At 44.5% G+C, this 26160-nt stretch overlaps 3 protein-coding genes across 5 annotated transcripts in view; 1 reads left to right on the top strand and 2 right to left on the bottom strand.

The window, feature by feature from the left end:
- The window catches only part of TAF3 (TATA-box binding protein associated factor 3), a 116135-nt gene extending 110499 nt beyond the window's left edge, over window positions 1-5636 (bottom strand). Inside the window, exon 1 of the mRNA XM_054631444.2 lies at window positions 5372-5636. Within this exon, the coding sequence (XP_054487419.2) occupies window positions 5372-5537 (166 nt within the window). The 5' untranslated portion in view covers window positions 5538-5636. The remainder of the gene's footprint in view (window positions 1-5371) is intronic.
- A 1920-nt stretch (window positions 5637-7556) lies between these two features.
- On the bottom strand, window positions 7557-15160 carry ATP5F1C (ATP synthase F1 subunit gamma). Of its 2 annotated transcripts, XM_054631088.2 has the most exons (10): window positions 15030-15160; window positions 13598-13632; window positions 12563-12694; window positions 12006-12210; window positions 11424-11567; window positions 10981-11045; window positions 10210-10365; window positions 9101-9197; window positions 8253-8290; window positions 7557-7695 (listed from the first exon to the last, which is right to left on the bottom strand). In XM_054631088.2, exons 1-9 carry the CDS (start codon window positions 15071-15073, stop codon window positions 8284-8286), a joined length of 885 nt encoding a protein of 294 aa, XP_054487063.1. In that variant the 5' UTR covers window positions 15074-15160; the 3' UTR covers window positions 7557-7695; window positions 8253-8283. The 2 variants fall into 2 exon arrangements, with proteins under 2 accessions (XP_054487063.1, XP_054487064.1); XM_054631089.2 differs by lacking the exons at window positions 7557-7695; window positions 8253-8290 and having other exon boundaries at window positions 9097-9197.
- An 8-nt stretch (window positions 15161-15168) lies between these two features.
- Window positions 15169-25460, top strand: KIN (Kin17 DNA and RNA binding protein). 2 transcript variants are annotated; one of them, XM_054632040.2, is made up of 13 exons: window positions 15169-15331; window positions 15908-16002; window positions 16831-16874; window positions 16985-17107; window positions 18161-18342; window positions 19224-19272; window positions 19633-19690; window positions 21610-21733; window positions 22216-22266; window positions 22639-22707; window positions 23202-23301; window positions 23560-23660; window positions 24520-25460. In XM_054632040.2, exons 1-13 carry the CDS (start codon window positions 15218-15220, stop codon window positions 24580-24582), a joined length of 1173 nt encoding a protein of 390 aa, XP_054488015.1. In that variant the 5' UTR covers window positions 15169-15217; the 3' UTR covers window positions 24583-25460. The 2 variants fall into 2 exon arrangements, with proteins under 2 accessions (XP_054488015.1, XP_054488016.1); XM_054632041.2 differs by having other exon boundaries at window positions 21613-21733.
- Window positions 25461-26160: the final 700 nt, after the last annotated feature.

The raw sequence follows: 26160 nt of genomic DNA on the forward strand, positions 1-26160 counted from the left end.
CTGCAAGGAACAGGGACTTGGACTCAATGATCCATGTGGGTCCCTTCCAATTTGAGATATTCTACAATTCTATATTTGCATAAAAATAATCTTCAAAAAAGCAGTGAAACAATATGAAACTAAAGATCAACTTTTAAACTTTATTTCCTAACTGTTAGCAAATTTCAGGAGGAAAACCATAAAACCACAGTATATCCAAGCATAAGCTCAACACTGAAAATTGAAGTAAAGCAGAGGAAAATCCACCTCTGAATTCAAAAAGTTAATTATCCAGCTTATTACACTTCAAGTTGTAGCAGCAGATAATCTAAATTTGTCCTGTTGAAATATGCCCAGGTGCCCTCGATGACAGAAGTTAAGTAGCTTCTGTCTGACTGGTTTTTAGAGCAATGTACCAGAAAAAAGAGAAAAAAAGAGACTTTAGGGGGGGTGAACAACAGCTCCCCTCCTCATCCCTCCCATGAACTGGACCACTCACACAAATAGACTGGAAAGTGAACTCCCTCACTGGATGTGTTAAGAGGTAAAAATGACATATTCTGCATGTCTATAACCCATTGCCAAGCTACATTAGCTAAATTAGTGGGAAACAAAGCAGATTCTGATCTGTCCTCATGGACAGCTCCCCAGTACAAAAAACCCAACCCATACAATCCAGAGCAGATCAATCAAAGGACCAGCTCTGCAACCCCTCTATCAAACCACGTGGAACAAGAGTGCAAAACCAAGTGGCACCTAACAGGGAGCCCTTCCCTTTTCACCCCTGCTTAAAACCAACAACAACACAGGACTCTGCTCTCAGAAACCACTCTACATCAGTTTGTTTTGTAGCCTGATACCTTAATTACATACTCCAACACCGGTTTTCAAATATTTAATTTAAATTTGAGGATAAAACAGCTCGCAGCATATTGAATGGTGTTCCTTTGAAAGGCTTTCCACAAATTTGAGCAGCATAATGTGGTGTACTTTAAGAGGAAAACCCTGATTTTCTCCCTGTAAGTTCAGCCTCTCCTCCAGCCCCCAACACAGCATTCAGAAGCATTTCATGGCATCAAACACATCTCAAACCCTCTTTGCAAATCCTTTTGCCTTCTCTTTGCAGCCACAGAAGCTCCCATCAACTACAGCTACAGCAAATGCAAAGAAACAACAGCAGAAAAGTAATGAAAATCTTGAATGTAGCTCTCCTAATGGGATGTAACAGCTGGAACAAAGATCTAACCCAGCTGGGAGAGGCATCATTTTCTTGTGCAAGTGAGGGAACACGTGAGCAGCGATGACAGGCTTTTCACAGCCATACCATGGTGTCTCAACTCTGTCAGAGTAAATCTATTCAGTTTGGAACACAAAGATTATGTCCCTCAGCTGACAGCCCTGCTAACTCAAACCCCACTGGTCTGACTCCGAGATAACGCCCTGACAATGAAGATGCTACAATTGGAATTTAATTAATTCTACTTATGCAAAACCATGGCAGAATTAAGCTCATTCATCCAGAGCTGGGTTTGTACAGTAACTTATTTCAGGAGCAAAAGGAAACAATTCTGAAATTGCAGGGAGATGTCAGCTCAGTATTAAGATGTCCTTTTACAAACCTTTTTAAAGAAAGAAATACAGGGATCGTTTTAAGAGACATTGTACAAAAACCAGCACATCACTGGCACAAACACAGCATATTCCCCTTCTCCTCAAAGAAAAAAACCAAACAAAAAAACACCAAACAAAAAGACTGTGATACTTGTAGTACTTCCTTCCCCATTCATAGAGGGGAAAAATGCCTTTCCCCACTTTCAGTAAGGAAACCCAAAGCAAGAGAGGTATACCTGAGCTCTACAAACTCCAATCCTCAGCACCAAAAAATTTTATTTGCATCATCTCTATGTCTTTTCCTCCCAGTCTTAGAAACATTGCAGCACAAGAATCTTCCCCAGAATTTGTAACAACCCTATGAAAGGACAGCTCTGGCCAAACCTAGGTGAGCTGCTTTTTCACCTCATAACTCCATCCTCCTAAACCCTCTCTGTTGTCCCCTTCAATTGCTTTAATGATAATTTCTGTGTGGATTGGGATACAAACTTCAGAGCTGCACTTGTGCTGCTGGGATATATGGCTCAATATTGCACAGTACCATTTCTAGACTAACTTGCTCTCAAATTTGGGGAAAGTTGTACAAGTAAACCTATTCAGCCTGAGAAATCCAGTTTGCAGCACACTGTTGTTCCAAAGCTTGGTTACACTGTCACTGTCAGACTCGATCTCAATTATTGCTGAAATGATGAAGCAGAGCCAGGCCCAGGTACAGTCACTTTGCTTCATGGGGGATCCCCAGAGCAGTGAGAACTTCCTTTCTTCAGGAGAAGGGACACAACCTCCAGCAGCAGCACTTCCAGGCTGTGGTTGCTCCTCTCCTGACCAAGCCACTCACAGTGTGCTCCCCAGCTCTGCACACTCTCCAAATTCACCCAAATTCAACACACCCAGCCCTCACAGCTCCTTGGATCTTGCTGCATGGAATCCACCACCAGCTGAAAGCAACATGCCTCTGATGTTCCTCTCATCAGCACAGCTCCCACAGCCTGCACAGAGGTACTGGCAAACATTCCCAGTGGTGCATTTCAGGGCTCCCATCCCTGTTACCTCTTCAGCAACCTCCTGCAGGTCCCAGAACAATCTCTGAACTTGTGGTGGCCACAGCAGCCCCCAAATCCACCACCAGTGAGTCACCTTCTCCCTACCCAGCACTTCAGGAAATTATCCATCCCAGCTCCAACCCCTGCCAGACCCAACTGCTCTGACCTCTGCCCCAGGGGTTCTCCAAAACTTTTCTCTCCACAAGTACAGGACACATGGAGCAGCAGCTGCCCACAACCCACAGTTCTCCAGCATGCCAAAGGAAGGAGGAACATGTCCCTCCTGGCACAGGAGGCACAAGCAGCCCTGTTTTCCCAGGCACACAGCTTACATCCACCTCTCCAGGGTATCCCTGCTCCTCCAAGCCCCTCCACTATGGAGATCCCTCCTCATTTCCTTCCTGTTACTCACAGATGCAGCAGGAGCACTGGCAGCCCCATCTCTGCACACAAATCTCTGCCACATGAGCCCCTCCCTGCCCCATGTAGGGCAGCAAAGGCCTCCAGACACACAGACCCACGGCCCCCTAACCACACCCACAGCCTGAGCCCTGCTCCTCATTGCCCACATTTCCTGTGTTTACAGCTGGCAGTGACCCTGACAGCCTCCCTCACCCTGCAGGCACATTGTCACCTCCCCACCTTTTCCTGACATTCCCAGACTCAGCACACCCCTTAGCACCCTCTCAGCCCCTCTGGCATCATTACTGACCAAACAAGCAACTGGACATGCCACTCTCCAACCCCCCATGTTCTGCAGGCACCAGCAGGACATCCATCCCCTCCACTGCAGGCTCTGCAGGGACACTGACAACCCCAAGGGACACACAGCTGCATGCCCTGCTGTAAGCCCAGAGCCAGCAGTGGTGCTCCCTGCCCAGTCCCATCAACACCCACATCCCACACTCCTGGCTGGCCCAGCCAGCAGCCCTTGGCACTGATTCCCAGGCCTCTCCTCTTTCTCTTCTCCCACTTGCTGTAAACTCAGCCCTTCCATGCTCCCACCCCACACCACCTCACCCCAAACCCACTGAGGCCCAGGGCATCACTTCCAGTGCCCCCATCATCACTTCCAGCTCCTTCTGTACCACCTCAGTGGCAGAGTTGGCTAATTCCAGTCCCCCACATATCCAGCCAAACCTCCTCCTCTGCATCCACACAAGGACACCCATACTTCATGCCATGTGCACTAAATTATCCCCAGCCCACCCCTCCTGCACTCCACAATTCCCATGTGCAGCCCTGCCACACTCCCACATCCCGTTCACTACAGCTCCACTTCCCCCAAAACACATGTTAGTGCATCCCTGCCTTCCCACATTCCCCATACACATGTTCCCAGTCCCACAGTACCACTGCCTCCCCCTCCAGACAGACATTCCCAGAGCACCCCAACAACAGGGCTTCCAGGCACACCATTCCCTCCCCAGGCAGGAGGGAGGCCAAGCCTTGCACCCTCCATCCTCAGCACTTTCCCTTGTGCCAGGAAAGGGAACCCCACACACACCCACACCTGCAGTGGGCCCCCACAGCCCCCTCAGCACTGGCACCCAAAGATGAGCCCCGAGAACACAGCACCACACCCTCCTATGGACACATCCCACCAGCAGGGAAAAGAGGCTGGCTGCCCCTTCTCCCTCCAGTTCATCCCCCTCCCAGACTCAGAACATCCCAGCAATGGGGCCAACAGTCCCCTCTCCCCCTCCTGTACTTGTGTCTCCCCCTTCCCCAGCACTCTGTAGCCAGAGAGAGTGGGACAGCACCCTCATGTCCCCACACCCGAGCCCCACTGCCACAGAGCCTCCTTCTCTCCAACTCCAGCCCCACAGTCCCGACTCCTCACCCATGCCCAGACACACTGCCCTACAGTCCTCCCTGGCTCTAGGACCCCCTTGCCCCATGGCTTCCCTTCCATCCTCCCAGTCCTGTGCACTGCTCCACATCCCAGCTCCCCTTCCCCACAGCCCCCAGCCCACGGGCTGATCTTCCCCAAACCCACACCTGGCACTCACTGAGCCAAAGACCCCAGCACTGCCCAAATCCCACCTCCCTGCACCCTCCTACCCTGCCCAAATGGCCACACCTCCACGACCCTCCCCTGCCAAGCATCCCCAGCTCCTGGCACTGCCCGACAAGCAGCAGCTCCCAGCTGCCCTCCCACACCTCCACAATGCTACCCCACAGCCTTCCCCCACAGCCCCCTACCCAGGGCCCCCAGTGCTGCCCAAACCCACCTCCCTGTACCCCAAACCCCCTGCCCTATCCCCCAGACCCCTGCCCAAACCCACCTGCCTGTCCCCCAAGACCCCTGCCCAAATCCACCCCTCTGTGCCCTCCTGCTCTGTCCCCCAGACCCCTGCCCAAACCCACCCCTCTGTGCCCTCCTGCCCTGTCCTCCAGACCCCTGCCCTGCCCAAACCCACCCCTCTGTGCCCTCCTGCCCTGTCCCCCCAGACCCCTGCCCAAACCTACCTCCCTGTGCGCTCCTGCCCTGACCCCCAGGCCCAGCAGTGCCCTAAACCCCTCCCTGTGCCCTCCTGCCCTGCCCAAATCCCCCCTCCCGTGCTCCTGCCCTGCTCCAGCAGTGCCCAGCGCTGTTTCCTTGGCGGGATGGCCGAGTCCGGCAGGGCTCATGGAGCTCACTCAGCCCGCACCCTGCTCAAGCAGGGCCCCTCACAGAGCCCTCCGAGGGCCCTGTCCAGCCGCATCCCCCCGGCCCAGCCCCAGCCCGCACTCACAGAGCTCGCAGTAGCGGTGGCAGCCCCGGCCCAGCCCCTGCAGGTACCGCTGCAGCACGTCGGTGAGCAGGTCGCAGGCCGAGACCTGCACGGAGTCCCAGCCGAGGGCCTGGCAGATCTGCGCCACCGACACCCGCAGCAGCCAGCGGGAGTAGGTCTCGCACATCCCGCCGGGGCCGGGCGCCGCGGGAGCTCTCACGCACCGCCCGCCACCGCCGCCATCGCCGCCGCCATCTTGGCGCCGCCCCGCCCCCGCCAGGCAGCGCCGCTCCAGCGCCGAGCGCATCGAGCGGGGCGGAGCGCGGGATCCGCGCCTGGAGCGCCCCAGGGCCGCGTCCCGCTGCTGAGGGGACACGCGGGGGAAGGTAAAATTATAAATATCGGTACCTCGCTGGGGGCGGGAGAAGGTAAATGTATAAATATCGGTACCTCAGCACCGCTAAATGTCCCCCAGTGCCCGAAGGGGTCTCACAGGAAGGATGCGACAAGGCTCTCTCCAAGGGCAGGGAGTGACAGGACAGCGGAATGCCTTCAAGCTGAGAGTTTGAGATGGGATGTGGGGAAGAAATTCTGCACTGTGGAGGTGATGGAACGCTGCCACAGGGTGCCCAGGGGGGGTTGTTCCTAGTCGTGGCAGTATTGAAAGTCGGGTGGGACAGGGCTCTGAGTACCTGGGATAGTGAAAAGTGCCCCTGCCCATCACAGCGGGTGCTACCAGGTCATCTTTAATGTCCCCTTTAACCCAAACCATCCCGTGATTCTATCATCTCTATAAATAATCTCAGTATCTCTAAAGAAATATCTCAATTAATCTATTTATCTAATTAATATCTCTCAAGAAATATCTCAGAGACAGCAGTCAAGAGGATGGTGCCAGACTCAGAATTCTAAGTGATGTCCAGTGACAGGATGAGGAGCAATGGCCATGAACAAAACCAAATCACAAGGAGTTGCACTTCACCATGAGGAAGAACTTCCTTACACAGAGGGTGGCAGAGCACTGCAACAGGCTGCCCAGGAAGGTTGTTTTCCTGTTTTCTTTCCAGCTGGATGGAACACCAAATTGGCAGCAATGGGGGAAAAGCGTTTCTGGGCGAGTTGTTTAATTAGGGAAAAAAAAAAAAAGTAGGAAAAGGATGGAACTCTGGTGGCAAAAAGGATCCAGAAAGAAAATTTACAGTAACTGAGTGGTGCAGGAGGTGCAGGGAGGAGCAGCACAGCTCTTACAGGGGTGGCTGTGGAGACACACAAGAGCTAAACTAAGTTGCATATAACTAATCAGAGCATGGAGGACAGAACTGTAAATATCAGAACTCCAGTATGAAAACCCAATTAGTTCATAAATTAGCACTTTACTTTGTGACTAGGCTGTTGTATCAGTCACAGTCACATCTCCCATCTGCAGCCTGAAGATGACCTGGATCCCAAACAAAGTCCTGAAGCTCCTGGTTTGGTTAACAGCTCAAGGTGAGGGTGGTGCCCCTCAAGGCTCCACACTGGGACCAGTGTGAGCTCCTCTGGGCACCCTGTGCCAAGGCCTTACCCCCCTCACAGTAAACAATTTATTCCCAATATCCAATCCATCCCTGCCCTCCATTAATTTAAATCCACTGCCCCTTGTCCTGTTGTTCCATGCCCTTATCCAGAGTCCCTTCCCAGCTCCCCTGGAGCCCCTTCAGATGCTGAAAGGTCTCCCTGGGACCTTCTCTTCTCCAGGCTGAGCAAAACTCTCAGGGTGTCTCCAAGCAGAGGTGCCCCAGCCCTCTGATATTTACATTTCTATACACACACTGACCATCCTATAAACTGTGCATTCTGAACCTCTGTAGTGACTCACCTAATCACATCACTTAATTTGAAAAATTCAACATCTGCAAACAGTAGCAATACAAAATGAAAATAAGAGAGATCAGTGTTCCAGCTGTGTGATGCAGAGGTTATTCCAGTCTCCTTCAGCCCACAATGCAATGTACCTCCCAAAATAGGTCACTTCATTTTCAAAACCAGGGTGAAGTCAGAAAATCTCTTCCACTCTTCAAAAAACCATCCATTTAGATGTTTCACGTGGCAAATAAATTAAAAGAGTAGAGCACAGACTTTTAAAAAATAAAGTTTCAAAGCACACCCAAGCCCAACCCAGATATTTAGACTCCAAGAGCATTTGCTCCACAGACAACCAAAAGGATCTGTTTCATGAAGGTGGTTTATTTTAAGAATTTACAGATTTCTGGGGCTTTTCACTTCTTCACAAGATAACAGAGCAGTCTTGTCAACACAGACACAGGCAGGCTAAACCACATATGCTCAGAAGAGCTCCTCTTCATCTGTAAAGAAGATTGAAACAAATTAAAACCCTTTCATCAATTTTTTTTAAACTGTTATCTTCCCCAGTTTGAATACTTCATTAATATTCCTCACCACCCCCCAAACTCTCCATCAAATCTATTTTTTTCTTATATTTTAAATTTCGAAATTTTCATTACATTTTAGATTTTGAATATGTTCATGTTAGTACAGAAACCTCTTTAGGTATGTCTTATATGCAGACATTTTTAAGCAATTGCATTAAGTCAGGCCACGATGCAAAAATTCAAACAGTAATTGCAAATTAATCCAATAATGGAGAACAAAAAAAAAAACCACAGAAAATTATAATTCATATGGGATAATGCCCCCATGGACACATTTTCCTTAAAATTACTGAAAATTAAGAACACTTTGTCTGGAAAAATTCAAACTAAAAATGTCCAATTTCACAGCTGTTTAGGAAGAAAAGTTTCTGTCTGACCAAGACACTCAATTCTGATTTCCTCATCTGATTCCATATTTCCTGTGTTAATTCATTTTAAAACACAATCCAGTTTCTGTGACATAACTTTACCTCTTGGATTTGGCTGAACCTCTTTTTCCGATTAATCCCTGGTTATGGTATTACGAGAAAAAACAAAACAAGCAGGTTAAGAAGCAACTCATGCAAATTCAGGCAAAACTCTGCACGGATTTCTGACCACAAATGTATTGTGAGGAGGACAATACAGCACCAAAATCATATAAAATACATATTTCAGGCATTCTGTCAATACACAGGAGATGAAAATGTGTATTTCCATACAGAGCAGAAATTTTTAACTGTTACAGTAATACACATGAGCTACATGCAGTTACAAATTGTGGTCTAAGCCCACACATTTGTAACCTGCAGCACACCTGCACAAAACTTCATCCTCAGGCAAACAAGCAAAATGCTGAACTTCAAGTAAAATACATATTCCATAGGAAAATATTCTGGAAATTCCCTCCTTGCAAACCCAGCTCCAAACTCTCAGCTTCTGAACACTTGATTTATCCAAAAGCAGTTCAGTCACACCATTTGCTCTCCCCCACTCAACACTACTGGGCTATTTGACCAGGCAAAGTAGGAAATGTCCAGGTAAAAGGGATGAGGGGGGAAATCCACCAAAGGCCAGGAGGAAAACCCTCACCTCTCTAGGCAAGGATGCATGGTGAGGCTGAAGATCTATTTTAGCAGCTTTTAAACTACATTTGATCAGAAAAAACTGCCAAACTTCTCTCTGGTTAGTAGAACTGCAAAAGCTGAAAAGCTTGGGAGCCATGCCAAGGACTGCCTTCCCTCTGGTTTTAGGGAATCCCAAAGTCTGCCTGTTCCCCTGGCACACAAGCAGCACATGACTGCAAGAGCTCTGAGTGCACCTTCCCACAAATACTCACAGAGCAGCAGCACCAGAGATGATCTCAATGAGCTCCTTGGTGATGACGGCTTGGCGGGTGCGGTTGAAGGTCAAGGTCAGCTTGTCAATCATCTCAGCTGGAATGAGGCAAGAATGGAGTTTAAACACAAAATCAGTGTATAAATGTCTATAAATGCACATACAGAGAGGCTCTATGGTCACAATATCCAAGTGGCTTGTAAACTACTGCAAATACCAAGTACCAATACAAGGCTTAGTGCCTCTTGGTATTTGCAAGTGTCAAATAGTGCCAAATACCAGAGTGCACCTGACATTTTTTCCCTACAGGTAAAATTAACAGTAAACAATCTAGAAACATGAGAATTCAGCTTGTCAGCTAAACATCTGCAGAACAGCTGGCAGACTTGTAAATACCAGGCATGACATAGCTTATTGTAACATAGCATAAGCAAGCATCATTAGCTTTGAAATTAGATTTCACTGTCAATTAACTGCATTGTTCTTTCCTTCAAGTTGTGGCAAAAGGAGACAGGTTTTTCTCAATTATTATTTTCTCAATCATGTCTAAACACAGCAGTATCACCTCTTTCTCTCAAGCTGGTCATGAGAGCCATGCCTACCACTGCAGGCAGCCCAGCTGCACATCATATCAGCTTCACACAATCACCAGTATCCTTCCAAAGCACACTTACATATTCTTTACTTGCTCCATGACAGATGGTATTTAACTATTGTTCAAGTTTCCCCACCTTAAAATTGCACTGCACTAATTATATTTGGTGAACAAGTATAGATTTATAAAAATTCAGGAAATCCTCAGAGCAGCCAAATGAAAGGAGCATAGAGAATATTTAGCCATTACAAGATTAGTTTAGTATTTCATATGCCTTTTAAATGATCTGTTATTTCACTTCCAGTCTTAGGCCTGTTTCTTGGCAGCAACCCCTCTTTCCAGGGACTAAATACAGTTCATGTTTGAAACAGAATCTCTTGAACTGGCTCAAAAAAAACCCCAAACAATTAGAAGTGGAATTAAGATAGGAAATAGCTGGTTTTTGAGGTGAAGTATTACACAAAGGAAGGTCAGCACTTTCCTGCTGAACAACTGAAAGCCAAGGAGGAGCTTACAAGCATTCTTGCTGGCGTTGTCCATGGCAGTCATCCTGGCGCTCTGCTCGCTGGTGGTGGATTCCTTCAGGGAGTAGTACAGAATGTTTGCTAGCGTGAACTCCTGGTAGTTCCTCAGCACATCAGCATCAATATCATCATAGATACTCAGGCTTTCTGCAAAACATGCAGCAGCAAGCTTAGACACAGCCAAGATTCACTACTTCCAGCAAAATACAATGACACGGAGAAGATGACTTGGCTGGGCTGGTTCAATACTTAAGGCAGCACAGAGGGATTTTCTGAACATATTATGTGTACCTTTAGAATCTCTATGCTAGTTATAATTCTGTTAACTATTTTATGTGTTTTAATTTAATTTAATATTAGGAAAGTCAGACCAAAGCAAAATACACTATTGCCATATTATGTTTAACCTTCCCATACAGTGCTGCAGAAACATTCTGGGGTATTTTTAGTGAGCAGTGAAAAGTCACTCACTACTCAGACTATTCAGTGATGAAAATTTTGGAACTGACATAATTTACATATGCATAATTCCTGCTTGACACAGAATCTCAAACCAGAATTAGTACCTTTCCTTTTAACCTCCTTGACCCACAGCACCTTTGTGAGCCAGCCTTGGATTGATCCTGGCCAAGATAAAATCATCTGTTAAACTATGATACAAGCACCATAATAAGATGTTTTAATATCATATTCCCATTTTCAGAGTGCTTTTCTTGTGACTTATCACTGCATGTAACTGGTGGTTTCTAGCTCCCTACTTACCAGAGCCAGCCACAGTTTCAAAGGAGAAGATTGGTTTTTCATCAGTCTTGTAAGAAATGACAGACCTGTACAAAAAGAGCAAAATAGGCTCTTCAGTTCAAGTGAACTGACTCTAAACTGAATGGTTCAAATCAAATTAGAATAGACAACTTCTGGCTTTCCAATGCCACAAAGTTTTGGGATAACCCTGATGAAAAGATCTTGGATAACACGTGGATATAATGATGTGGTGACTGTAAATATAACAGCTATACACAAGTTAAAAGGGAGTTCCAACCACAGCTACTAGAAAAAAACAGCCCAGTTCTTGACACACAACAAAATCAAGAAGTAAAGTGAATATGCCAAATCACAGCCAGCTTTCATACAACTTCATTGGGCCAATATGCTCTCTGAAGCATTCTGCCCAGTATTTTTCCAGTGAAGTTTCAGTTCAACCTTACCTGAACCGATTGTAGATGACAGAGCCTTCATCAAATTCATACCCAGAGTTTAACAGCTCTAAAGCAATGGCTGAAGCATCTCCAAAGCTTGGAGGTCTCCGTCCCACCTCTTTGAATGTCAGCAGGAAATAGTTGCCATGTGTCCTGCAGCAACAACAAACCTGTGTTAGAACCAAGGGGATGCTCTAAAGTACAAGGAGCAGTAAGACTTACTAGAACTAACTGACTGTAACTTAGGAGTGTTTAGAATGAAACATTTTATTGAATTAGGGTCTGAAAGAAACTTTGCTTTTAATTAAATTACCACAGCTTCACAATACACACATATGTAACAGCATCAGTTGCCAGCTTTCAGACTTTTATTTCAAGAATATAATAGTGCTCTGTAGCAGTTTCCTAAATCTTTTCTTTTTTTTTTTTTTTTTTTTTTTTTTTTTTTTTTTTTTTTTTTACAGGAACTTGAATTTAACACAGTTCCCTTAAATGCAATTTCCTGCCAATGGCACACAATCTTACAGTCTTGTAATTTCTACCACAGAAAACAAAACTCCAAACTGAACTTTTGGGCCCCATCCTTCTTACCTTTGAAGCAGGCCTCTGATCTTGTCACCTACTCCAACCACCATAACCTCTTTCCCTGCATTTGAGAGGTTGGTAATCTCATTCTTGAGGGTTTTAGCAATAGATGTATGGATAGCACCACACAGGCCTCGGTCAGAGGACACACCAATGAGGAGGTGCTTCTTCTTGTCCTCAGGTGCCTTTATTTCTGCTTTCTCATAAAGAGCTGAAAAAAAAAAAAGATCATTACACGTTTTTCAAGGGTGCCAAAAAAGCAAGTAAGTAATAAAAAATGCTCTGAATTATTCTAACTAAAACCAATACCAAAGGGCCTCCAGATTTCAGCCAGATTAATTTTATTTCCTTTGCAATTGTTCCAAGCTTGCACATGGTCAGACCAGATGTGAGCAAGAAAAAATTCAAAGCCAATCACAGCTTTGATCAGATCAGTGAAGTTCACTGTGCAAATTCTTTTGGAAACAGACTATTGGAAGGTTAAAAAGCCTTGGCATTTTATCACCAGTATGAAAACCTCCTCTTCTGCTCCCCCATCATTAAGTGCAAGATTTTTCTCTCACACAGAGCTCCTGTTCCATAGACCCTTGCAGGCTTCAGCTCCCTCTCAGCTCTTGCATATTTGGCTGCAGAAACCATCTTCATGGACTTGGTGATCTTCTGGATGTTCTTGATGGACTTTAAACGCCTGGTGACTGCAAGGTTAAGAGTTCAAGGTCACAGACTGTACTGGCATAATGACTCAAACCCAAACAACAAAATGCCAGCAAGAGCCATCCAAAAACATTTTGCCCTGTTCCTCAAAGAAGAAGAAATAAATAAACAAACAGTGCACAAATAAACCTCCTAAGAGACCTGGGTATTTGCAATAAGAACATAGCTAACACAAATTCATCTTTATAATAGAGATGTTTTTTCTTCAGACATAACATTAATTTAATATTTATCCCAACATGAAGTCTATTTACTATTCTCTTTGCTTCCAAATCTACATGTTTCACAAATAGATTATTTGAGGTATAATGTCTTTTTTCACAGATGACAAGCAGGGAAAATAAACAAAAAAGTCCCCATAGTATGAAGACAGAATAAATTTCCTCCTCTATTTAGACTGTGGTAAAATGACATTTATAAGAACATAAATGGAAAAAGAAACCAAAACAGGTATCCCATAGACAAGCACAATTCCAAGGCAATATCCCTGTGTAAGAACTATGAGGGATGGCTTAAGGAAGCATTCTCACACTAAAATCATTCAGTCAATCCCTTTTCCCCCCAAAATGCTTCATAAAAGCACAAGGAAAGAAACAAAAGAGAAACTAAGGTAACTCTTAGAAGCGAGCAGAAATCTGGTTTAGCGCATATGATAAAAATATTTTTTAAATCTATTTGAGTAAAACTATAAAAAGACATCTAAATTACTGCTAAAACCACTTCTGAAGGACACTTGCTTAATGTAATTAGCACTACAGGCCTATATATCATTGTTATATATCACAATCATTTTACCCAACAGAGGCTAAACAGAATTATATTTTAACAGATGTTTTTTCTGCAACATTTTCCCTCTCTCAAGAGCAGACAAAACCTTTACGTACTGTCTTTTAGCGTTGCCATATTCCTGACTTGGCCCCTGAAAAGAGATGAAGGAGAGATTAGGATAATTCACTAGCTCTCCACAAACTAACACCTCCCAAGGGCAAGTCCCTTTCAGAGTGATGAAAATTCAAAGATTTACTGTTTCTTAAAAAAGATCTGTGGCAGAGACAAGCCACTCTGACCTGTGGCTTGTGTGCACACCTTCATCCTTCCCTACCTGTGTAATTTCACAGAATCAATTAGGTTGGAAAAGACCTCTGAGATCATCAAGTCCAACCTATGACCGAACACCCCCTTATCAACTAAACCACTGAGTGCCACATCCAGTCTTTCTTCAGACACCTCCAGGGACGGTGACTCCTCAACCTCCCTGGGCAGCTCATTCCAATGCCTAATTACACTTTCTATGAAGAAAGTGTAATGCACTCCTAATGCACAACCTAAACCTGTGTTAATCATGTCCTGCCGCTGGCTGCCTGTCAGAAGAGGCCAACTCCCACCTGACTGCACTTTGCTGTCAGGGAGTTGTAGAGTGATAAGGTCACCCCGAGCCTCCTTTTCTCCAGGCTGAGCTCCCCCAGCTGCTCTTCAGGGGACCTGGGCTCCAGCCCCTTCCCCAGTGCCACTGCCCTTCTCCGCACCCTTCCCCAGTCCCATTGCCCTTCTCCAGGCCTTTTCCCCAGTCCCACTGCCCTTCTCCAGCCCTTTTCCCCAGTCCCACTGCCCTTCTCCAGCCCTTTTCCCCAGTCCCACTGCCCTTCTCCGGACCCTTCCCCAGTGCCACTGCCCTTCTCCGGACCATTCCCCAGTCCCACTGCCCTTCTCCGGACCCTTCCCCAGTCCCACTGCCCTTCTCCGGACTCGCTCCAGCACCTCAATGTCCCCCCTGAACTGAGGGGCCAGGACTGGCCCAGGACTCGAGGCCAGCAGTGCCGAGTACACAGGAAGGTTTAACGCGTTACCCACTCCCTTTGGCTAATGGCACGGGGCAAACGAGGGCATTGGAAGGGCAAATTAGAAATAAAATCATTTTAGACAAAGCTTCACGCAACGCAATTCGTTCCTAAAGACTATAAAAACGACGCAGAGAAGGCTGCACCATTTCCTGGCCAAAGCAGGGTCTCCTGCCATGTACAAACCTGTCCTTTAACCCTCGCCTGTCCCATTCACCCACCGCGGCCGAGCGCTCCCGCCCAGCGAGGACGGACCCTCCATCTCTGCGGGTCTCCGCTGCCCTCATCTCCCGGTACCGGCTCCACCGCCACCCCTCAGAGCCCACAGCCCCTCAGGGCCACCCGCGGCCGCGACCCCGCCGCCCCCAGGTGCCGCACGGCCGAGGGAAGCCGCCCCCCCCTCACCCCGCGGAGCCGCCCCGGCCATCGGGACGCGCTCCCCCGTGCCCACAGCGCCCGTCCAAGCCCGTGCCGGTACCATTGCGGCTGGACCAGCACGACCGCGGCGCCCCGGGCGAACATGGCGGCGCCTCCACCACAGCCCCGCTGAAGGTCAGCGCGCCCGCAGCGCGCCTGCGCCGCCCCGCCGGGATCCGCTTCCAGGGCGCCGCCGCCATTTCCGGAGGGGGCGGGATCGGGAGCGGCACCGGGTACGGCACCGGCATCATGGGCAAGTCGGATTTCCTCAGCCCCAAGGCCATCGCCAACCGCATCAAGTCCAAGGGGCTGCAGAAGCTGCGCTGGTACTGCCAGATGTGCCAGAAGCAGTGCCGCGATGAGGTAACTGGGGGCGCGCTGGGGGTCCCCGGTCCTTCGGGCGGCTCCGGTCTCCGTCTGAGGACGCCCAGTCCCGGTTCTCCCGGGATCAGGGGCCCTTGACTGGGGTCCGCTCTTGTGACAGCTCCGATTTCATGGGATCACAGGATGATTTGGGTTGGGTTGGGAGGACCTTAAAGATCATCTGCTTCCAACCCCCTACCATGGGCAGGGACACCTTCCACTATCCCAGGCTGCTCCAAGCCCTGTCCAGCCTGGCCTTGGACACTTCCAGGGATCAGGGGCAGCCACAGCTTCTCTGGGCACCCTGTGCCAGGGCCTCACCACCCTCACAGGGAAGAATTTCTTCCCAATTTCTTCCCAATATCTAATCTAACCCTGCTCTCTATCAATTTAAAGCCGTCGTCCCTCGTCTTATCAGCCTCCCTTGTAAATGTCCCCAGTGCTATCGAGGGGAACATTGTGGGAGCTGCGATCACATCTGTAGGATTTTATTTGTAGGATTTTAGTACTCTCTTCATTCTATGAGTGTTGCAAATTGAGAGAAAGACAAGCCAAGTATTTATTTCTGCTTTATAGAATGGCTTCAAGTGTCATTGCATGTCTGAGTCCCACCAGAGGCAGTTGCTGCTGGCTTCTGAAAATCCTCAGCAATTCATGGATTACTTCTCTGAGTAAGTTTTCTGTGTATTCTTACCCAGATCTTCATCCCTGTTTCAGGTCTGCACAGCCACACCCCTAAGGCCCAATAATGCCCCACTGAAGACACTTTATCGTGATACATGTTAGTGTCAGCTCTTCTTGTAATTGAAAATTTAGGCAATGCCACCTTTAAACTTTAATAGGAGATTTCAAGTAAATTTTAGTAAAATTTGACAGTTTTGTCTCATGTTTTAATCCTGTTTAAAGTTGCTCTGTGTTACAAATACATCACCTTTCTGTCCCTGCTGAGTGACTGCCACACACACAAGCTAAAAGAGCCATAACAGAGAGAGAACAAGTCAGGGGAGGGACTGACATCCCCCAGCTTCTCCCTGGCCTTTGTCCAGCTGACCTACATGACAGCTGGGATGACTGGAGCTGTCCTCAGCACGAGTTTGAAGTGAGGCTTTATGCTGCAGCCCTGGAATTAGCAAGGAGATGAGTGATCCATCTGCCCCATCCACTCCTCTGCCCTTTGTCCTGCCCTGTGCTCTGTGTCAGTCAGCCTGGGAAGACACCTGGTAACCAAATGCCAGCAATTAGTGGGAAGTGTTGAGATTCCTCTGCTCCATTTTATCCCCTTGAGAGGCCTCTCTTGGACATTTACAGTGTGTGCATGTATCATATTGTGTTTCATCCTGTATTTAATCCTGAAAAAGGGAAATGAGCTGAGCTGGTCATGCTCAGCTCAAAAGAATGATCAGGTTTATACTGCAGATATTTAATTGTTAATGACAACAGAAAATTGCTTCTTAGTTGTTAAAATTTTACTAAAAATACTTTTTTTTTTATTTTCTAAGGGAATTCCGAAATGATTTCCTAGAATTGCTCAGGAGGCGATTTGGTAAATATTTTATTGTTTGTTTGTTTTTAGTGTCTTTTGTTGGTTCAGTGCAAGCCACGTAATAATAATAGTAGCAGTAGTAGTAATAATAATAATAATTTGTATTTTAGGAACAAAGAGAGTGCACAATAATATTGTGTACAATGAGTACATCAGCCATCGAGAGCACATCCACATGAATGCCACACAGTGGGAGACCCTGACTGATTTTACAAAATGGCTGGGGAGAGAAGGTAAGTGCACCTGCTCAGGGTTGGGAAGTCTTAAAATTATTGGGTAATTGAATTCCTGATAATTGATCAGTAAATATTTATGTTAATTCTTTTTCTTTCTTCCCCTCCCGTTCTATATATAACACGAAAAGATTTCCAAACATATTTCTGTGCTAACCATTAGGAGTTTGCTTGTGGAAAATGTCAGAAGTCTGGGATAAGTACATCAGTTGTGAGCCTTTCCTTCTTTCATCTGCTGGTCTGTATTTACTGGATACATTGCTAAATTCTAAATCAACTTCTAACATTTTGCTCCTGCCATTTAAAAATTACAGATTCTCTCCACATCTGACAAGAAGCAAGCAGTTATTTTCATTCCTGGCCTAGTGGAAGGGCTAAAGCTGGAGAGCTGCAGTTCTGTGTTTAGTGGGAGGAAGAGAGATTAAATGGCACTGGGGTGTGACAGAAAGTTTACTTTGGCTCTGGATGCCCCTGTTCTGCAGGATACATCCAGCAGTTACAGAGTGTTTGGAAAGTCACTCTAGCCAGACTCAGTAACAATAGCACAGTGCTGCAATATTTCCTTTAGTGTGATACTGTGAGCGTGTATCATTTGTACATGTTAGATTTCTGTCTTCTTCCTTGTTAAAACAGTGGGAAGGAAACATTTCCTTCAATAAGGAAAGTGTTGTAAAACACTCCATGCACTTTGTGATGTACACTGGCCTGTGTCCAAACAGATCTGGGCAGCTGAGGGCAGAAACACATGGCACAGATAATTCAAAGTCAGTTTTAGTAGCCCAGCAAGGGGTGTGTTGTCTCTGGTGAAGTATCTACATTGCTTCAGTGAACAAATTAATACACAGTTTTATTTGTCCTTACTTTCTACATCTCATATAACTTTTCTGCTGACAAATCTTATGGCTACTGCTTAGCTCTAATTGCAATTCTGCTGTTTCTAAGGCCTGCCTTTTGCAGCTTTCCCAAAACCCTCTGATTTTAAGGATTCCCACGAACATGGAGTAAAAAATGATCTTGATATTGTTAACACTTTGCTTTGCCTTGACTTTTTAGGTCTTTGCAAGGTTGATGAGACCCCTAAGGGCTGGTACATTCAGTACATCGACAGGGACCCAGAGACCATTCGCAGGCAGCAAGAGCAAGAGAGGAAGAAGAAACAGGACCTTGATGATGAGGAAAAGACTGCTAAATTCATTGAGCAGCAAGTTAGAAGAGGTTTGGAGGGGAAAGAGCTGGTGAGAAAAATTGCACTGTGTGTGAACCTTCAGCCCAAAGCTCCTTGTGGTTAAGTCAATGGGGAATTTGATGCTGCTGGAATCCTTGACTGGTATTTCCTTTGCTTCCTAACTTGGAGTCACAATGTACCCAGCTTGCAGTAGTATTAAGGAAGTAATAATTACTGCTCTTCTAGTGATTAGTGATTTAAAAATCACTCTTGAGTTTAGGAAGGGGGAGCAAACAATCCATTAAGCTGCATTATGTCTTCATTTATGGTGTTTCACAGCTAATAGGGCTGCAGATAACAAGTACCTGGTGCACTGAGGAGGCTGAGACACATAACCAGGGGGATCTGGCATAATCAAGTTCACATAGTGAAAAGTTCTATTTTGGTGGTGCTGGTGTGGTTATTTGGGATCTGTTTACTTGGCATCATGCCATGACCCCCATACATGTTGCCTGGGCCTAAAATCTCCCATTTGATCCTGGGTATTGATGGGTACATTTAAATGCTGTTGTAAACAATTACCTGCTTCTTAATTTAAAACTAATTGAAATTTAAATGGTCTGAGCCTTTGGTGCTGAAAAATTGGAAAGATACCAGAATTTCCTTCTTTGAGTTATCAGTCTGTCCAGAAACCAGTTAGATCATGCTGGTTCAGGTAGAAGAAACTGCTGCAGCAAGGCCAGTTGCCTTTTATGCTGGAATTGAGCAAGTTTAGGCAGCACCTCTATTAAGCCTGCAATGAGATGATGTTTTCAATTTTAATCTTTCACTAATCAAGCCAGCTTGAATATTACAGTTACTGTCTGTAATACTGAGAGCTAATCAATGATTATGATATCTTGACTCATTTTTCTGTTTGATTCTTTAAATGTGCTTTGTGTTTTTTGGCAGGAAATGCCAGTCTATACTGAACTGAATAGAGAAAACGAAGAAGAAAAAGGTAACTAGATTTTGATGGATGTAATTTTCTAGAACCTACTAGAACTGATTCTGTGAAATAAGTGAAAATCAGAAAATTTTGTGAAGTTTTGGAGCTGATTCAAATGAAATGAGCATTGAAGCCTGCTTGGTTCTTCATAAAGTGCTTTGAGATCAGTTCTAAAGAGCACTAGAATGTGGAAATGCAGAGTACTCTGTATTACAAAATTTAATTTACTTTAAAAGCTAAACCAAAATATAGATTAGTAAATATTTTCAAATTTGTTATTCTTTTCTAGTTGCAGATTTTAAAAATTGTTAACATCCTTCAATGCAGTTATTTTTAAAGATAGAAATAGAGTAATGTCTCTTTATTTTTTAGTTACATTTAATTTAAACAAAGGAGCAAGTACTTCAGTCGCAGCATCTTCTAAAACAAGGTGAGAAAAGAATTTAAGGCCAACCTCTACTGTTACAAAGCACTTCTATGACAATGGAATTTGTATGAGCAGGAAGGTTTGTCTTGTCCTGAGATATTTGGAGTTTAATCTCTCATCCTTTCTTGGTATTCAGAAGGGTGACTAGGTGACTTCATGGTTGGTTTTGTATTTGAAATGGATGAGTGGGTGTATCTTAAATGTGAGCTGTGAGGAGCCTTCTTGAATTCTCTGTGCTTCGTGGCAGATGCCCATAAAGTAAAAGTGAGTTACAGGTTCCTCTGTGGAGGGTGGGAAGGGGATCCAACCAAAGCATTTGCAGTGATGCCATCTACTCCCAGCTGCCTTCTATGAATGGATATTCCTGACTGGTTAATTTTGGTTCCTAAAAGGTTTGATTGCCCAGTCTAATTGGAGACAATACTTTCTTTGGTCATCGTTTAAGCAGCTAAATCTGCCTGAAATAAATCTTCCCAGAGCTCTGGAATTTAATTGTCATCGTGTAACCACAAGCAATGCAGGACAAAAGGGATCAATAATGCAAATAATACTGACTTACAGCAGCCTGGGGAACTGTTTGATGAGCAGTACATCTTCTCATGTAAGGCAATATTGTAATTAAATGTATTCCAGGTAAAAAGAAAGCTTTTCCCTCATCTCACTCAGCTCTTAGATAAGGTATCTGATGGGATATATGCCAGGCAGAAAATGAGACAGTAAAGCAGCTCTTTGCAATAATAGAGACAGATTGCAGGCTTTAAGGAAAACTTGTAAATTATCCCTAAGCATTGAGTTGTGCTTAAGATGATTCTGAAACTTAATCCAGACTCTCACTTGAATAGTTTCAGTGAGGAATACTTCAGGTCCTTGCTAAAATTTGGCCAAATGTGAAATCATATATCAAGTAGTCTCATTTCTTCACAGCATATACTAAATACTTATCTGTAAACTTTGAAATGGTACTGTAGTAAGTTCACAGCTGGATATGTTTATCTTCTTAAATATGGACACTGCAGTTATGTTTTAATTATATATTGCCCTTTATGAGATTTTTTTAAGTACTTGCTATTTGATTTGTGATTTAATGTGCAATTTTGATTATTCAGATTTTCTCTGAAATATAGTTTTTCTCTTAAAGTTGCTTCTACTGCAATTCCTGTCTCTTCATTCCCGTGGGAGTATATCCAACATCCTCACCACAGGATGCAGTTTGTCCTAAGGCCATGTTAATTTTTGCATCACTGTTCACCTCACAGCAGCTGCCTTCATCTTTTGGGTTGAAACAATACCTAAATTTTTTTACTGTGTTCAAATGCCTGTTATAAAAGTGGCAGTTCTCACTTTACCTACATGTTCCCTGATCCCTGAGATGTAACTTTTTCTGCTGCTTGCTCTTTATTCTCCACAGTTAGGCTGTTTGCCTGTTTTGAATATGGTTATGAAAGTGACATTTGTTTGCTGAGTGTGGAGCTCTTTTCTATAGATTCCAGGGTGTTTTCTCCCATTGCCAGATAGGCTCAATATCTCTGTCTGGAAGGAATTCTAGATATCTGCCCTGTCTGAGAGTTCCTCTGTCCAGGTGGCTTCTCTAAAGTTTGTGCTTTCAAATTTGAAAACCTTATTTGCAGACCAGCTTTTGTCTTCTTTATTGAACTCAAGACCTTGATCAGCTTTTTGTTTGTGCAGTGGTGACCTGGTCATGGGGCTGTGTCCATTCTGCTGGACTGCCAGCAGTGACCCTCAGTGGACATGGAGTTGGCACCCCAAGGAGACCAGTTCTAGAGGAGGAGCTGTGTAGGGTCTGCAAGAGGACTGGGACAACTGAAATCAAGCAGAGCAGCCCAACCAGTTCTTCAAATGCATCTTGGTAGAGGGAAAAAAAATGTAAGATCTGCTGTGAAAACACCATGTTACTTTTTCAGCAGTGTCCTTGGACAGAATGCACTGAAGATGGTGGAGGGGGCAGTTAAAAGAAAAGAAGTAGCTCATAGCTCTGGTCAGTCCAAAGAGAAAAAGAAGAAATCTGCACTGGATGAGATCATGGAGGTAATAATCATGCAGGATCTGTTTCTGTGTGCCCCTGTGCATGTGATAATGTCCACTTCACCTTTGAAGTGACCTCAGACCTTCAGTTCACGTGGAATTCCAACTTTCACATCTTACCAGGCAAAATAATTTCCCTATAAAACTGGTTACATTTCTTCATAAAACTGGCTGCTCAACTCTGCCTATTCCCCAGATGACTGAGGTGTGGGGAAGTAAAGGAATACAGATTTTGCAAGAGAAGAAAACACCTAGAAACTTGCCAAAAAAAAAAATACAAATACCATCATTTTGTCATGAGTTCCTGGAGTCATCCAATGGATTTATGAGGCAAGACTATACTGAATTACCCTAATTTAGGGTTTGGGGATTGTTTTTGTTCCCCACATGACATGGGGCTGGAGGATTGGTTCAAAGCTGTTCCAAGGCATGGGAAAGCTGCAGTGGAAGGAGGAAGTAAATGGTGATTATTTGTTGTTCTTTAGCTTGAAGAGGAGAAGAAAAGAACATCTCGAAGAGACTACTGGTTACAGCCTGTAAGTGACTTAAAAATTAGTATTCTACCAAATACAGCCAATTCTGCATTTCTAAAGCCATTTTTGATTAGTGTAAAAATCCAAAAGCAGATTGCAAACTAAATTCACAGTTATTTTCCCTTTCCTGCTCTTGACCCATTGTGGGCTATCACATTAGATGGTGAATTCAAGTATAACTGTATTTGTCAAAGAAACCCAAAAAAGTTTTGAGGGATGCTACTTTGAGCCAGTAATTTGACAATATACACGAATTCCTGAAAGCCACATCTTTGCTGTTGTTGTTTCCTGCACTGTGCTGTTAATTTAGATTGTAGAGTTGTTTGCATGTTTTGGAACTTAGTTTTATTTTTTCTCTCCTTTCAAATCTCCCAGGAAATTATTGTAAAAATTGTAACAAAAAAGCTTGGAGAGAAATACCACAAGAAGAAGGCAGTTGTTAAGGTAAGGTGGGCCATGGGGAACATGTGGCATTGGTTTGGCTTTTTTGGAATTAGATGATTTAGGAAGATTTGTTTCATTGTGCAGGTTGTTCAGCCTTAAGACAACACTGTTGAGGACTAAAATGTCACCTCACCTCTATTGGGACTTACTCTGGACAGGCAGTGAGCCTCTGAATTGGTTTAAGGGCATCTATTCAGTGATCTTTTCTTAAGCATAGCTTTGTCCTTTGTATACAGGGAGAATAATCCCTGTGTCCATGGGATGTGATAACAGCAGTGCAGTCAGACTTTAACCCAAGACTAGTCAGTTCTGCACTGATATTTTAAGCTGCAGGATCTCATTTGCACACAAAATCTCCAGGCTGGAGCCTTTGCATTTTGCTGGTTTTGAAAATGCAGAATTGCAGAGTCACAATGCCAAAGTTTCTTAACTTTGAAATGTAAATTTAGAGAAAAATGTTTGGTATTTCTGATTGGTTTTGCCTTTCCAAACAGGAAGTGATTGACAAATACACAGCAGTTGTGAAGGTGATTGACTCTGGGGACAAGCTGAAGCTTGATCAGACACATCTAGAAACTGTAATACCAGCACCAGGTACAGCTGTTTCCTTCTGTTTTCAGCTTCTGCCACTGCAAAATTTATGTTTCAGTTCTTTTGAACTATAATTCATCCACTTGAAAGTACCATAACGCCTCCTGAGAAGACAGGCTGAGAGAGTTGGGGTTGTTCAGCCTGTGAGGATCTTAGAGCACCTTCAAATACTTCAAGGGGGTTTATAAGAAAGATGGGGGAAAACTTTTCAGCAGAGTTTTGGAACCCTGTTGTGCAAGTCTTTTCCTATTTTTATTTCAGGCAAGAAAGTGATGGTATTAAATGGTGGGTACAGGGGAAATGAAGGCATTTTGGAATCCATCAATGAGAAGAAGTTTTCAGTGACAATAACCATTGACTCAGTAAGTATCAAACACTGCAAGCTCTTGTTTGCAGAGAGCTTTCCATCTGTACACAGAGAGCTTTCAGAAGGAACCAATCCTTATTGGTTATCCTTACTCCTGCCTTACAGGTGGGATTTGTGGTGTGCAAAGTTCTGTGGACACCCTCCACCTATCAATAGCCACATATTCCCACCTATCACAGGCTTATTCTTTGCTGTTTGCAGAGAATCTTCAAAAAGATGATAGGGTGCTGAATTTAGCAAGTTTTGAACTTGAAAGAGATTTGGAAAATATTTTTTGTGTTTATTTTGAACATGGCTATTGTGGTACTGTTTTGTGGGAAGGTAAAAAATGCAGAATATGCAAGGATGTGAATTTACTCCTGCCTTTTCCAGATTGATGTGGGGCTTTATATGCTCATTTGTTGTCTTGTTTATGGTTAACAATTATGGTTAATAATCAGACCATGCCACCATGTCTGTGTGGCTCTTTCTTTATTCTGCTCTGCAAAACCAATCTTTTAAACTGATTGATAAAGCACAGATGATACTGGCTCAAAGTCAAACTTCCCAAACACAGCTTGCAATTCAAAGAAGGGCTGTGCAAACTCAGCCCAGGTTGGATTCTGGAGGATTTGGGAAGAGACTGTGCAGATGCCCTGATGAGAGGAGGAACTTTGGTACTAAAAGCAAACTGAAAGGATTTCTGGGATGGTGTTGAAGCCCTGTCACATTCTCTGGCCAGGCTCAAAATTATGAATCAAGGAACACTGTATTATGAATAAATCCTCTTTACCTCTCCTACTGTAATCTCCCTGCTGGGAATTCAAGAAACAATTTTATGTTGTGATGTAATTTTTTTTCCTGTCATTCTCCAGGGACCTTTAAAAGGACGCAGAGTTGAAGATATCCAGTATGAAGATGTTTCCAAACTTGCCTGAGGTGCTAAATTATACATCAGAGAAGATTTTGGTTCTCAAAACCTTCTTTCTGACATCTTTCAGGCAGACACAAGACTCTACCATGTCAGGGTTTTAATTGTGTGTGTATGTATTTATAATGTATATAGGTATTAAAAAACAGCAAACTTGATTTATTTAAAGATAGCTATTAATTTGTTACATAAAATGTTTATGGAAATACTATCAGTGGAAATTTTTCATCCGATTTTATATCAAAGTTATAATATTTGCTTCAATTTCCTTTTGTAAAATGTAGCAGAGAGCTGCAAACTGGAGTATGTGGGCAGGTTCTGAAGAGAGAATTAGCTACAGGGAGGCAGAGTGTGTTGGAGCCAGAGGAGTTTAAACAGCACACTTTGCAGTCCAGAGCCAAAATGGACTTCTGAGTGCATGACCAAGGCAAAGGATTAAGGGAATTAGCAGGAAGATTCCAGTGCTGCAAGGGGTTATTTCCTGGATGCTGTAAGAATGGTCTGGTTTATTATGTGCAGTCACCAGTTTATTTTTGATCAGCACAGCAGTGATAGTAGAATGCAAGTCATTGCTCCTCCAGCAGGTTTGTCAGGGCTCCTGATAATACTGATATGGAATTCATCTTCATATGGAGCTGCTCATGGATGTTACTTGTGGAGTGTCTTGGGATGCCAGCTGAAGCTTGGGCAGATATGAGTTGGGGGTTGCTCCTTTGATTTTCCAAAGCCTTTTCCTTTCTTCCATTGCTGCTGTGCTACATGAGTAATGTTACTCATGCTAAATGATATAGCATTACTTGTTTTATTTTTTTAAAAGTGTCACATTTTGTACAATGTTTAATTTCTAAGGCACTTCAGGAATAAACAGAAACCTTTCTTAGGCCAGTGTGTTTCTTACAAACCTTTCCAATGCTGTTGATTTAAGTCCACCAAAGAGCACAGTGAAATGCTGGGTTGGTGCACCACATTATTTGGGTAAAAAAACCATGTGAGTGGTCCTGGGCAAACTAAAACCCATTACCTGGAGATTGTGTGTCTCTGGAACCTTTTCCTTTTCATTGCCTCAAAAGGTTGATTTCTGGTTTCCAGCTGAAGCATACACAAACCTGGAAGTCTGCAGAGGTTTAATGAAACAGCTGCTGTCTGAGGTAGCCTCACACAGGACATCAGCATAAAGAGTGCAGAGACTTATGAAACTGGAGGCACAAAACATTTGTCTGTAAACTCAGGCTCTCTGTGCAGCCTGGGCTGTTTACAGCACTGCTCTCTCCCACAGAACAGGTAGTGAGAGAGAGGAGGTTTGTGGGGGGTAATGAGGGCAAGTGACAGAAGAGAGCAGCTTCTGTGTCACTGAAAATAATTACACTTGACATTCTGCAGCCTGATGAATTAGAGTAAATATGGTGGAGAAGTTATAAGTTGTATGGAGAAGACCAGAGAATGGTCTCTCACTGAAGTGGCTGCTGCAGGATGTTGTGGAGGCCAGAACTGATGGGTGAGTTGAAAGAAGCAATAAATTATTTGTAGGAAGTTTCTGACACTTCAAGAGGAACTTTGAAGAGACATTTCAAAACCATTGATCCTA

Source organism: Agelaius phoeniceus, chromosome 5, assembly GCF_051311805.1.
Source record: "Agelaius phoeniceus isolate bAgePho1 chromosome 5, bAgePho1.hap1, whole genome shotgun sequence".
Taxonomy (NCBI): Eukaryota; Metazoa; Chordata; class Aves; order Passeriformes; family Icteridae; genus Agelaius; species Agelaius phoeniceus.

Coding starts and splice junctions, on each gene's coding strand:
- ATP5F1C (XM_054631088.2), bottom strand. CDS start 15,073: ATGTTCGCCCGGGGCGCCGCGGTCGTGCTGGTCCAGCCGCAATG. Junction 11,568..12,005: donor ATCAGAGGCCTGCTTCAAAG/GTAAGAAGGATG, acceptor TTGTTGCTGCAG/GACACATGGCAACTATTTCC. Junction 11,046..11,423: donor GTCATCTACAATCGGTTCAG/GTAAGGTTGAAC, acceptor CTTTTTGTACAG/GTCTGTCATTTCTTACAAGA.
- KIN (XM_054632040.2), top strand. CDS start 15,218: ATGGGCAAGTCGGATTTCCTCAGCCCCAAGGCCATCGCCAACCGCATC. Junction 21,734..22,215: donor CACTGGATGAGATCATGGAG/GTAATAATCATG, acceptor GTTGTTCTTTAG/CTTGAAGAGGAGAAGAAAAG. Junction 22,267..22,638: donor GAGACTACTGGTTACAGCCT/GTAAGTGACTTA, acceptor CAAATCTCCCAG/GAAATTATTGTAAAAATTGT.